Source organism: Trachemys scripta, chromosome 8 (assembly GCF_013100865.1).
Source record: "Trachemys scripta elegans isolate TJP31775 chromosome 8, CAS_Tse_1.0, whole genome shotgun sequence".
Classification (NCBI taxonomy): Eukaryota; Metazoa; Chordata; order Testudines; family Emydidae; genus Trachemys; species Trachemys scripta.
In genome coordinates this window covers 105,194,914-105,208,957 of record NC_048305.1, presented here as the reverse complement: position 1 = coordinate 105,208,957, position 14,044 = coordinate 105,194,914, and the positions used below count along the sequence as shown (strand labels likewise).

At 43.1% G+C, this 14,044-nt stretch overlaps 1 protein-coding gene across 2 annotated transcripts in view; it reads left to right on the top strand.

The window, feature by feature from the left end:
* Nucleotides 1–14,044, top strand: part of AKR1A1 (aldo-keto reductase family 1 member A1) — a 36,567-nt gene that overhangs the window by 1,681 nt on the left and 20,842 nt on the right. For both annotated transcript variants that reach the window (XM_034779508.1, XM_034779506.1), the window contains exon 2: nt 4,796–4,891. In XM_034779508.1, coding sequence (XP_034635399.1) covers nt 4,802–4,891 — 90 coding nt within the window. In that variant the 5' untranslated portion in view covers nt 4,796–4,801. The remainder of the gene's footprint in view (nt 1–4,795; nt 4,892–14,044) is intronic.

Below are 14,044 nucleotides of genomic sequence, written 5' to 3'. Positions count from 1 at the left end.
GCATGTTACTTATGCTACCTGCCAACACAGTTAAAATTACACACAACTGTAATTATACTTGGGTGTAAATAGACCTGTCTTTTTTTATGTGTTTAGGTGATTAAAACAAGTTCTACCATTCAGTTCCCATTTACTCTGAGCTGCAGATGTATAAAGGCAGAGTCCAAGGAGCAGGATGTAGCAAAACATACCTTCTTTCATCAGTGTCCCTGTCCCAACACAAAGGGTTCTACATAGGGAGATTGACTGGAACAGCTATTGCAGAATAGCCACTGTAGAATAGGTTGTTCCAGAATAGCTATTCTAGTCAATTTCCCCATGTAGATGAGTCTTGAGCTGATACTACATACTGTTCATGGATCTTTACAAGTAGATTATCTAGTGTGGATATAATGCAGTATTGTTGTAGCTGTGTCAGTCCCGGGATAGTGGAGAGACAAGGCGGGTGAGGTAATATCTTTTATTGGCCCAACCTCTGTTGGTGACCGAGTTTGTCTCTCTAGTGTGGGTAGAACTTAATTCAGGAAGCAGCCCTGTGAAACCAAGCTAAATAGCTGATCCCAACAAAAGCTGAGGAAGTTAGCAGGTTTGGAGTGCATCCTGAAACATGATTTCCTTTAACAGTTCAACCATAAGAACAACCATTAGGACATGTTGCAAGACCTTCCTCTTTGATAAAAATTTTCCACCATCAACAACATGCTATTTACGTTCCTCCTTTCCCCACCCCAAAATCAAAGTTTCCTATAACCAGAAATTGTAGAAGAGCAGAAAGACTCCACTAGGAATTTTGCTATGCCAAACTTATACCCTCGGAAGTGCTTGGATACTATAGTGTAAAGGATAGATAATCCTAAAATCTCTGTCCCTCCTAAATCAAAAACATATCTTGCACAATTGTTCCTCTTTCTCCAGCAACAGAAGACTACTACTCCTATATGAAGCTGTGCTAAATCAGGCCTCTGGCCCTGTCTACACTGACACTAATAGGTCCTGCATGTAAAGTACAGGTGTTGTATCTAATCACCAAACTTTTATTTCCAATAGAGCATGTTACAATTCAGCTTTTGGTGGGGTGGGCCACTGTCTCTTGAATTTTAAGGAACTGTGTCCTTTTCATTGGATCTGTGCCGGTCACTACAAAAATTGTATCAAAAGAACAGGTGAAAGAAAATGATATTTGTAATAATAAAATAACAGAAGTATGGTAAGGAACTGCTGGGTTTTAGCTCCCGTTTGCGTATTGTTTTACATTGTTCTATGTTGCATAGTTATTAAAAATTCATAGCTCTGACTGCCTAGCTTGTAAAACTTCTCATTGTCTTGCTCTGTCCATTGAGATGATTTTTTTCTAGATTCCATATTTCTGAAGAGTCTCCTCCCTGTCTCCCGTCTCCACCGCAAAGGAGGTGTAAAACACTACCAGTCTGATCTGGTAGAGTTTTATGCTTGCTCTGCATGGGTGCAAATAGCAACAGCTGGTACAAGTTGCAGGGTAATGGTAAATTGGAACCTAAAAGTTTCAGCACTGGGTCTGTGGGACACCTTACCGAATACATTTGGTTAACAAGATGATATGGTTCTGCTATCATGTTGGTAAAAATCGGGAATATCTCCATTGAACTCAATTTGGTTATCAATACCACTGTGAAATCAAAATTGTACTCTCTGCTTTGGATAGAATGATGGGACTAATTATGCATCTAACTGGGTGTGCACAGCCTGCATCCTGCCCAGATTTCTTCATCTCTCTCTCTCTCTCTCTCCTGTAAACACTTACTCTTAACACCCTATGACCCCAAAATTTTCCTCCCAAGGTGTACAAAGGGGAGAAGGGAAGGCATGATGTGGGTGGGCCTCCTTGTGTCTGTTCTGGTCCCCAAACCACAGCCTGGAGTAGGTAATTTGGACAAAATCAGTTACCTCTCCCCAAATGCAGCAGGTATGCACCTGCACCAGTTGGTGACAAGCTGGTAAAGCAGTAGAACAACAAGCTCCTTGGATGCATAACTTCATCGTCTGAATAGGTGAAATGCCATATTTTTCGCTGCTATAGGATTTGGCATAAACCCTGCAGAAGCACTCTGTATTTAAGCTTGAAAAATGGCTCACTAGTTTCCTTCTGTCCTTACTACTAATTTCTGGGATATTATGGAATCTCTCGTCACCTAAACTTGTACTCGGTATAAGTGGCTCCAGGTTGCTGCATTGTGTACTCAGACACCCTAGGAAATCTGAAACATGATGTGTTGGAGCTTAAAGATGTGCATTCAGTTTTTTCTTTTTAATGCATGAAAGTGGCAAATACAATATATCTTTCCATTTGAGGGCCTGTACTTAAAAAGACACCATGAGCAAATTTATGGCCAAAACTGTACACTGCTATAAACACTGCTGTAATAAGAAAAGTCCTCCCGTGGGGAGAGGGGGATAAATCTTTTCCAGAAAAATCCTCCTTTATAGGACAGTAAATCCCTTCTTGCCTGTGTAGTGGTAGTGCATTTCCCTGTCTGTATCAACATACAGTGCAATACGCATTGTTTCCTTGCTGTCCTTCACTTCCCTGACATGGGAGTTAAGTGCTTTTAGCAACTTGCAGGATTGGGCCTTTCATCATTTGGGAGGTCATAGAAAACATCCCCAAGTTAGTCTGCATGCAATGTTGTTAGGCCTCTGCTTGTCTGGGGTGTGAGAGACAGGAACCATATTTCTTGGATGGGCTGAATTCATGTTTTTTAAAGCAGTATAATAACTTTATAAATTATGGACCCAGTCCTGTAAGCCTTTACTCATGTGAGTGGTCCCACTGAGTTCATTGGGATTGATTGTGTGACGAAGGGTTTGCAGGATGAGACCTGTAATGTACATTTACATCCATATATATATAATAGCCAGGAGATTAAACTTATGTGCGCTGAGATATTCACTGCCAAAGGTGGTGGTCTCCCTGAAGAATATAGTGCAATAGAGAGAAATCTTTTGACTTATACCACTGTAGTTCTTAAGTTATATAATTTTTGCAGCTCTACAGCTGTCCAACAGATGTAAATCACATTGAGGAGAGAGGACAGCAACAGGGAAAGGATAATGTTTTATTTTCCCTAGACCCTTTGTGAAAGATTTTTGATCTCCTTTATGCAAATATACCTACACTGGACTCAGTGGTGTTATTCATGATTTACACTGTCGTATGCATAGCGTTTAAGGCCAGAAGGGACCACTAGATCATCTAGTCTGACCTCTTGTAGATCGCAGGCCACCACCACTACCAGCACCCATACACTAAATCCAGCAACCAAAAATAGAACTACAGTCCACAAGAGACTAAGCTATTATAAGAATGGCCATACTGGGTCAGACCAATGGTCTATCTAGCTCAGTATCCTGTCTTCCGACAGTGACCAATGCCCAGGTGCTTCAGAGGGTATGGACAGAACAGGCAATCATCCAGTGATCCATCCCCTATCATCCACTCCCAGCTTCTGGCAGTCAGAGATGAGGGACACCCAGAGTGTGGGGTTACATCCCTGACCATCTTGGCTAATAGCCATTGATGGATAGTTTTGGCCTTCACAATATTCCGTGGCAACGAGTTCCATAGGTTGACTGTGCATTGTGTGAAGAAGTACTTCCTTTTCTTTGTTTTAAACCTGCCACCAATTAATTTCATTGGGTGACCCCTGATTCTTGTGTTACGTGAAGGAGTAAATAACACTTCCCTATTCACTTTCTCCACACCAGTCATGATTTTATTGACCTCTATCATATCCCCCCTTAGTCGTCTCTTTTCCAAGCTGAAAAGCCACAGTCTTTTAAATCTCTCCTCGTATGGAAGCTGTTCCATATCCCTAATAATTTTTGTTGCCCTTCTCTGTACTTTTTTACAATGCTAATATATTCCTGAGAGATCCCTGTGTAACAATTTAAGTCTTTGGATTTAACTATCTTGAGTAATTTTGTATCATCTGTAAATTTTGCCACATCACTGTTTACCCCCTTTTCCAGATCATTTATGAATATGTTGAACAACACTAGTCTTAGTACAGATCTTTGGGGGACACCACTATTTACCTCTCTCCATTCTGAAAACTGACTATTTATTCCTACCCTTTGTTTCCTGTCTTTTAACCAGTTACTGATCCATGAGAGGACCTTCCCTCTTATTCCATGACTGCTTACTTTGTTTAAGAGCCTTTGGTGAGAGAGCTTGTTAAAGACTTTCTGAAAGTCCAAATACACTATATTCAATGGATTACCTTTGTCCACAAGTTTGAGCCCCCTCAAAGAATTCTAATAGATTGAGGAGGTATGATTTCCCTTTACAAAAGCCATGTTGACTCTTCCCCCAACAAATCATGTTAATCTATGTGTCTGATAATTCTGTTCTTCACTGTAGTTTCAGCCAATTTGGCTCGTGGTACTGATGTTAGGCTTACTGGCCTATAATTGCCAGGATCACCTTTGGAGCCTTTTTAAAATTGGTGTCACATTAGCTATCCTCCAGTCATCTGGTACAGAAGCTCATTAAATGGTAGGTTACATACCATAGTTAGTAACTCTGCAATTTTACATTTGAGTTCCTTCGGAACTTTTGGGTAAACACCATCTGGGCCTGGCGACTTATTACTGTTAAATTAATCAATTTATACATGTGCCACATGTAGAGAATAGGTTGGATGGAGACGTACAGTGGTGCAACATGAGAGCAGAATTGAGACTTTCGTGTTTTCTTTATTGCGTAGAAAATGTAAGTTGTTGCAACTTTGTAGTTATAATGAAAAATTAACTTTTTTAGGTAAAAATGTCTTCTACGTGTGACTTTGTTGTGCTCCACACTGGGCAGAAGATGCCTCTTATAGGACTGGGCACCTGGAAAAGTGAACCTGGCCAGGTAAGGCTTGCACTTGCTATAAACTAGTGCTATGATTTCAATCTGTATTTGTGCCTTATGCGCATGTGAAGCACTTTGATTTGATGGTCTTTCATGAGTACTTCAGTTACACAATGTATATGTAGATTTTTAGGCCCCAGTCTTTGACATATGCATGTGCTTAACTTTGTGCAACTGGAACTACTTGCTTATGTGCGAAGCAGGTATGAACATGGTTGCAGAATTGGGGCATGAGGTCATAATTTGGCACTCCCTCCCGCATTTGATTAATTCACATTGATGTCAATGTACAAAAGTTGTTGCTAATTTCAATGGAACTTCTGCATGTGCTTTAAGAGTCTGCTGAACTGGGGGTTAGAGAAGAAGGGTGGTTATTGGCTGAGGTACAATACTCAGGAGATCTGGCATCAATTCCATGTACTGCTACAGATTCCCTTTGTGAGTTTAGGCAAACCGCTAACTTTCTGCCCTGAGTTCCACACCTTGAAATGGCTAAAAAGTTTCCAGTGGTGAAAAATCCACAGCTTTTGGCAAGTTGTTCCAATAGTTAATTACCCTCACTGTTCAAAATGTGCCTTATTTCTAGTCTGAATTTGTTTAGCTTCAACTTCCAGCCATTGGATTTTGTCAGACCTTTGTCTGCTGAATTGAAGAGCCCTCTGTCAGATTTCTGTCCCCCATGCATGTAAGCACTTATAAGCCACAGTTTGACCACCCCGGTCTACAACTCTTTTACAGTTAAAGTGCTGCTCGCTGAGCCCCCCAGACCCTCCACATTCTCTGCCTACCAGACTGTTGGGGCGGGGAGCTCAGGGCCTCCGCCCTGCGGTGGGGTGGTGAGGCTAGGGGCTTCTGCCAGAGGCGACTAGTGTCTGCTGAGGGAGGGGGGCACAATTTAAAGGTTCACTCCCCCAACAGCTTGAGTCATGCCGTCCCCCTCTCCCCCCCCGCACACACCCCCTCTTGCCTAGGTGGCCCCTCCCTGCAGTTTGCAGGTGTTAGCTCCTGGTGGAGAGGCAGCAGCAAACAGCTGGGAGCTGCAGGGAGGGGCCACTGCTTTAACTCCATGGGGAGAGGCAGTGGCTCTCCCTGCAGCTCCCAGCTGTTTGCTGTGGAGATCCCAGCTTGCAGGCTCCAGCAGTGCAGGGAGAGGACCTGGTGGCACCATGTGACTGAGCAGGGCCAGTAAACCCTGGCAAAAGGACACATGCCGCCCCCCATGCATTGCCTCTAGTTTCTGCCCAGCGGGGAGGGGGTCTTGGGGCTTCAGCCCCACAGGGCATGCCTGCTGCGGCTCAGAGCTTCAGCAGGAATGGGGCTGAAGCTCTGAGCCCAGGCAGGCACCTCCTATGGGGCTAAAGCCCTGAAACCACCCTCCCCACAGGAATCTTTATATCAATTTCTCCATTTTTTTTAAAACCTTTTTTGCTTCCTTATCTGCCATTTTATTGCCAGGTTTCCCACCATTTGTTGGAATCCATGCTACGGCATGTCTAAGTATACTATTTCTGTTGCCAAAAACAATATGTCCTTTATTAAAATCACTCCCGCTTTCTGAGGTGTCCCTTTAGTTGCCACTATATCTGATAATGAAGATGAAAAGAATACAGCTGTGGTAGGCCGTACATCCCTTATCCATTTTAATGCTAACATTTATTCCCATCGATTCAGCAGTCATAATAGATATCCCTTTAGATTTCTTAACTCTAATCTCAGGGATCCAAAAGGCTTCTCCCATGTCTCCCTGTTCTGATAGAAGAAACAGAAATATACAGCCCTCTTTCCCAGAGCAGGTCCTAGTTGGTTAGGAGAGAGGGGAGCCTTGCCCTGCCCTCTCTGTAAGGCTTCTGGTCCCAGGCTCATAGGGGAATAGTAGAACAAGTTTTCCTCAGACAGAAACTATTCCCCCAGGACTGCTTCCTCTCTCCCCATATCTGCCTCTGCCATTTTCCTAATACATCAAAACTCCAAAACCTTAAAATAGTCATGCTACAGAACAGGGGTTGTCTCTCACCACCCAAGCTCCACTATCCTTAAAGGGACAGTGCACCCCTGTTACACTTGTACAATATCTCTTTGTCTGAAGAGCTCAAACTGCTTTACAGCAGTCTTGTCCGGTAGCATTTTAGTCATTTTACAGACTGATAAAGTGACAGTATAGAGACTTGCTCATGGCCACATAACATCTCCATTGCAAAGCTGTGAATCAAACTCTGTTTTCCTGACTTCCTATCTTATGGTCTAACCACTAGGCTCTGCTCATCCCAGGACAGATATAAGAAATTTAGCAAAGTACTTTGAGTGAAAATTTGGGCATCCAGATCTTGGCTGTATCTCTCTGAAGAAACTCGGATTATTTTTGGATTGTAAACTTTATCTGGTGGTGCTTTATCCAAAGTAACGCCATCCTATTAAACCTTTCAGTACGTTTCAAGTACAGATTTCTTGTGCTCCCAGCTCTGATAATCTTTCTAGTCCTTTCATTCCTATTCCTCGCACGCTGTCCCTGTACCAGCCTTGTGGTTTTTCATAGCCAAATCTTAGTTGTACAAATGAAAGTGCCGCAGCATCTCAGTAGTGAAGCTGTAATAGATACTTCTCAGCTTTTCCGGAGCTTGTTTACTATTTTTCAGTCTAGTTTTTAAATTCTTTGTTTAAAAATGCAAAAACGTGTTGCTTCTCTTACCTACGCAGCCAAACATTGGTGGAGAATTTGGTGTTTTGTGATGTTACCTTAGGAACGAGATGAAGAGATATTTGAGCGGAAGGGAGCAGAACACAGTAGCGTCTTATGAAATGACAGCAGGAATGAGATCCAAGATAAGTCTGTTCACCCAGTAGCATCTATCACTAAGAACATGAATAGCATGGATTTTAATATGAGCGCCTGGGTAGCATTAACCCTTTCCTACCTCACTCTAGTCTTTTCCTTTTGGCATACAGTTCTGAATGCTGCTGCAGGTGTCGATGAAGCCTGGATGTGTGCATATTTGATATATTTGTCCAGGATAGTATTAGAAGAGGTCTCTCTTTTCCATCACAGATGTCAGAAGGGCACACTGCATTGGCAGCCAACTGACAGTGGATGAGGCTTAGTAGGGAGAATGGATCCCAGAATGAAAGGGGTCAGCAAAATCTTGAGGCTCCTGGAGGAAAGACTTCTTTGCAAAAATGATAGCCACTTAAAATGGATTTTTTAAATTGTTTTCAACCAGCAGCATTCTGTCCCAGCAAAAGAACAGACCAACCCGCAGTGAGTGGGTTCTACAGGGAAGGCATGGCCTAAGTGGGACTGAGAAGCATTGTTTCGGATGGGAGATGAGGCATTGCGGGAGCCAGAGAAGGAAATATGTGCCTGGCCAAGCTGGCTTTCTGTGCAGTTTAAAACCTATCACCAGAAAGCCTGACTGGGTTTTGGACATGGCTTCTCTAGACTATTTGATTGTCTGACGAGTTGCATCGTAACATGGTGAAGTTTTCTATAAAGCTACTGTACAATAGTCATCTTTATCACTCTAGGCTCTTATAAGTTGTATCCCTGTGGTATCTGAGCACCTCTTAGTTATTTCTTTGTGGTCTCACTCTGTCAGCAAACTGGAAATTCTAGTCACCCAAACAAGCAGTTCCTCCCAGTTAAAGTGTGTGTGAACTGTGGCAGAGGAGGGAAGGATTTGAATTAAATCCATTTATGGATAGGAGACAAATTTTTGTTTGTTGAGGTGTTCTATGTTGCCACCCCTAGTTGGAGCTCTTAGGGTACGTCTACACAGCAATTAGACACCTGCAGCTGACTGCCGGGCTCGGGCTGCAGGGCTATAAAGCTGCTGTATAGATGTTCAGGCTTGGGCTGGAGCCTGAGCTCTGGGACCCCATGAGGGAGAGGTTTCCAGAGCCCAGGCTCCAGCCCTAACATGAACATCTATGTGACGTTTTTGAAGTCTGAGCCCGAATCATCCATGGGTCGTGTATTCTGGTGAAGAGGTAACCTTAGTTTCCTCATCTGCAACAAAGGAAGAGGAGCTCTGATTAATAATGCAGTATAACCAGAAGCCTGCATCTGACAATCATGCGGTCTTCACAGTCAATTTCTCCTTCCATTTCCCATCTGTGAGTAAGCACGAACTCCTGGATTGCACCAATCCTCCCTGGATGCAGAGAGACTGCCATAGCTTCCTCTAGAATCTGTCATCTCCATTCTGAGCATGGATCCAATGGGGTGGCTGCATGGTGGTGTGATATTACAGGAAAGCATTGGACAGTCCCTTCATGATGGCTTGGAGCAGTGCAGATGCCTGGTTACCACTGTGATGGGGATCTATAAATACCTACATAGATTTCACCTTGCAGTGGGCTGAATGGAACTGGTGAATTGCAAATAAGACAATGGATCCTGTAACAAGTCTGGACTCCTGAGTTCTGTTCCCAGATCTTCCACTGACTTACTGTGCAACCTTGAGCAAATCACTTAACTGCTCTGTCTTAGCTTACCCATTGCAAAATGGGTTTAATAATATTTGCTTATCTCCCTAGTGGTATGGATGGGTTTTTGAGATCCTTGAGAATGTAAGAACAGCCATACTGGGTCAAATCAATGGTCTATCTAGCCAGTATCCTGTCTTCTGACAGTGGCCAATGACAGATGTTTCAGAGGGAATGAACAGAACAGGTAATCATCAAGTGATCCATCCCTTGTCGACCATTCCCAGCTTCTGGAAAACAAAAGAGACTGGGGACACCATCCCTGCCCATCCTGGCTAATAGCCATTGATAGACCTATCCTCCGTGAACTTGCTAGTTCTTTTTTCAACCCTGTTATAGTCTTGGCCTTCACAACATCCTCTGGCAAAGAGTTCCAAAGGTTGTGCGTTGAGTGAAGAAATACTTCCTTTTGTTTGTTTTAAACCTGCCACCTATTAATTTCATTTGGTGACCCCTAGTTCTTGTGTTATGAGGAGTAAATAACACTTCCTTGTTTACTTTCTCCGCACCAGTCATGATTTTATAGACCTCTATCATATCGCCTCCCTTAGTTGTCTCTTTTTTCAAGCTGTTCCATACCCCTAATAATTTTGTTGCTTCCTGCAGCAAGGGGAGGTACCCAGAGGTGGGTCTGATCTCCCCCTTGAGAGTAGCTGTGCACGGGAAGAGTAAGTTCTGTCCCTCCCCAGCCTGGGGACTAGCAGCTGGAGCCCAGGGAACAGTAGGAGCCCCTGGCTGGGGGCCCCCCAGTCATCTCCCCCCACCCCAATAGCTAGATTTCACAGGGGAGGGCTTATTTCATTATCCATGACACATTTTTCATAGTCATGAATTTGGTAGGGCCCTACTTATTATCTATCCCTTTCCTAATGATTCCCAACATTCTGTTAGCTTTTTTGACTGCCGCTGCACATTGTGGATAGTTCTCTGAAAACATCCACTCAGTAACTCCAAGATCTCATTTTTGAGTGGTAACGGCTAATTTAGACCCCCATCATTTTATATGTATAGTTGGGATTATGTTTTCCAATGTGCATTACTTCGCATTTATCAACAATTAATTTAATCTGCCATTTTGTTGTCCATTTTTGTCCTTGGGCAAATAGCTACCTTTACTGCAACAGGTAGCCCATAGTTATAAGGTATTTGATCCTCTAAATACTCCTGTCAAACCTGTTTCTCTGGAATGCTTGTTACTCTGACAAAATGAGAACTAATCCTGTTAACCAGTTTTTCAATCAGATTAATTTGTTAATATTTGTACAGGGCTTTGAAAAAATAAAGCACTCTGTGGAGGAAGTGTGGCCTAATAGATAGACTGTTGGACTAGGACTTGTCAGAGCCAGGAATAGAACCCAGGTCTCAGACTGGCCTACTGGATGACTGCAGGCAAGTCACTTCATCTTCCTGCAGTGTACTTTCCCCACCTGTAAAATGGGGGTGCTGTTGCTTACTCTGTTAGTAAAGCACTTTGAGATTTATAGTTGTAGAGCTGTATAACATCTAGGAATTATTAATACTACTACTAAGTACTATTCTTATTCTCAAATCTTGTTTTCAGGTTAGAAATATCTTCTCTCTCAGATTCTTTCAATAAAGGTCTTTAGCAGATCTGGAAACCTGGTTAGGATGTTTGCCTTTGTGTGGAACAGTGACTCACGCAGTTCAAACCGTAAAACTTTAGTAGCTCTCAGGACAGGAAAGACACATGCAAATATCTTGACTAAATCTATAAGCCTTGTGAAATGACCAGTCCTGGTTTCCCAGTATTGGAAATTTAACTTGCCCATGTACGTGGGAGACGGCACCCCCGTGTTTAAGCTGTCTTGTAAAGGCATGTCCAGAGCTTTTTGTCCTTAGGCACTGCCTAAGAAATCACTTTGTCTGTGGGGGTTCATGTGCTGGTTTGGATGTGACTGCCACAGTTTCAGGGTTAACTGCATCTTTGACAACCCCTTCCTTCTGGTTCTTCCTCGAGGGCATCCACTTTTAAGGTTTCAGGCTCCCAGGTGTCACTTCTCTTGGACAGAGACCCACATCTCTCTCCCTCTAGACCAGGGATTTAGGCTTGTAGTCCTGCACCTCGCTGTGATTTCCCCAGCAGGTCTGATCATGGTCCAGTGCCTTTGGTTAACCTTTCTCCAGGGGCTACAACAATATAGAGAGAGCCCTGCACAGATACAATATTTGGATCCACATCCATTCGCAATCCACAAACATGGTCTGCACATATCTGCAGATTTGCAGGGTTCTAAACATATATCAGTTTCCAACCAGCCTTCACAGAGCAAAACACATTTATTCTTAGGGTACAAGCATTACAGAGAAAACATGTAAAAGCAATAAACGTTCCTATATGCAGGCTAAAAGCTTACCAGAGGTTACCCATCCATTTTATGGAATCCTCGTAGGCCAAAGTCTTTCCAACCCTTCAGCAAGATTGGGGCCCCGTGGACAAAAGTTTGCTTGTTTGCAGGATCAGAAAGTAGGCCCTGTGTCAGTTTAAACTCAGCCTCATTATATCAAAAGGGCTCTCTTTGTCTGATTCCTGAAAACCCAGTTTGAACCTGTATATGAAAGTCTCCCCAGGGGTGGTACCTCTCTGGGGTTCTTTAGACTTTCATTAACTTGCCTTAATCACCCCCTCCTTCCCCTGTTGTTTTTAGTTCCTGGAGGAGCTGTTGTAACCTCAGCAGATGGAGTAGGACACAATCAATGGCCCATGATTATACATAAACTTAATACAATATGGTCTCCAAAGATCGTGCATGCAGTTCCAATATCGGTCAGTGGCACTTTTGCAGAGAGCTTTCAAAATCAAGTCCTCTGTGTCCTCATTCTCCTGAACAATTACTGACACACATCTATCTTCCTGCTCTTTATCCTTCCATCTTAATAGACACCATTGCCCATGGGGACAGGGAATGGATTGGAGCTGTACTATGGAACATGTTTAAGTTCCTTCTCGGAGCAGATGCTTCTGCTCCATGGCTTTCTATAATCAATAAGTCATTATTGTTCTGTTCTCTTTGGGGGTGATTGGACGGCATAAAACATTAACATGTTGAGTGATTTCATAACCCAGGCACTGTTTGTAGTAACCATTTCAACAGAAAAGTATGTGTCATAGTGAAAGTAAGGCCTATACATCTTGTCCGTGTTGAAGAAGAAGGAAAAACTTTTTTTTTGGTCATAGTGACTAAGGGAAATTTTCTCTTCAATGCAGATATTGTCTTAACACACCAAAGAACCTCATCAAAATATCCTGCATGTAGCTTCCCCTTTCCTTTCAACAACTAAAAGAAATAAAATCTAGCAGGAGCCAATAGAGATCTACTCCATACTTGATTTATCTTTTAAACCTATCTTGTAAACCAGAACGTTTTATTGTCTTTCCTCAGTATTAATTATTCCACTGGCTTTGAAATGGAAAATGCAGGTGCTTTGATAAATTAGTTAAAAGATCATCTAGTTTCCCTGTTTCTTCTTTAACTGTCTCTGTATCCTGTGGAAATTCTGTTTTTTCTCTTCTTACGGGAATACCACATGAGAATATTTTTGTTGTTTGTATTCTGGTAGCACTGGGAGTATATCTACACAGCAAGAGTGCTTCCCAGCGTGGGGAGCCAGACACAGGCTAGTTCTGCTTCAACTAGGATGCTAAAAATAGCAGCGTGGCCTTGGCAGCACAGGTCAGTCACCCGAGTACTATCCTGCCCGACCCTCTGGGTATGGACTTGGGTGGCTAGTCCATTCCACCATGGCCACACTGCTCTTTTTAGCATGCCAGCTCAAGTGGAACTAGCCTGCATCTGTTTACCTGCACTGGGAAGCACCCTCCCAGCTGCTGTGTAGACTTTCAGGGAGCACTGAAAAGCTATCAGGACCCCATGTGCTAGACCCTATACAAATGCCTCGCAAGAGACAGTCCCTGCCATGAAAAGTTTACCATCTGCACAGACAAAGTGGCAAAATAACAATACAATGTGGGAAGAGATTAACTTCCTCTGTTTCCACGGGTGGAAGCATATCACAGCCACAAAAGCCTGTGCTAGCTCAGGATGCTAACTCTTCCCACACTGATAAAATAGACCCAGTGTTTAGGTCTGGATCATCCTAAAAGAGACTATATAACTACTGGCCAAATGGTCCCCCATGGGCAGCTAAAATAAAAGATGACTTTGTATAGGCCTTACCTTCTCTGCCCACGGATGGGCCATCATTATTTGTAGCAGTCTCTTGCTGCTTATAGAATAATGGGGTTTGAATTTTTATTTTTTCTTACCCAAAAGCAGCCTAAGAAGTCTGGAGAGTGCACTCTACTAGCTTGTCTCTAGGCTTACTACACTCCTAAGGCATGCCCTGCAGGGGTGTGAGCGCTTCAGTGCGGAGACTTTGTTAGTGGAGTGGCTTTCATTGTTCTGGAGTAGAGGAGAGCATAGGAAGCGAACAAAACCATAGGAGACCCTGGTACGTGCATTGGAGCAGATTACATCCCAATAAAGTAACCTTCCATTTCAGAAATGCAGTGTGAGGAATTTAACAAAGCCCTGTGCTCTAATAATCTTGGAAGCCCTGTAAGCTAATAATTTTGGAATTTAAAACCTAACTCGTTCTCCATGGATCGTGCTTACAGGCACTGGCTGTAAGGTGGCTGGAACTATACCAGTAGGA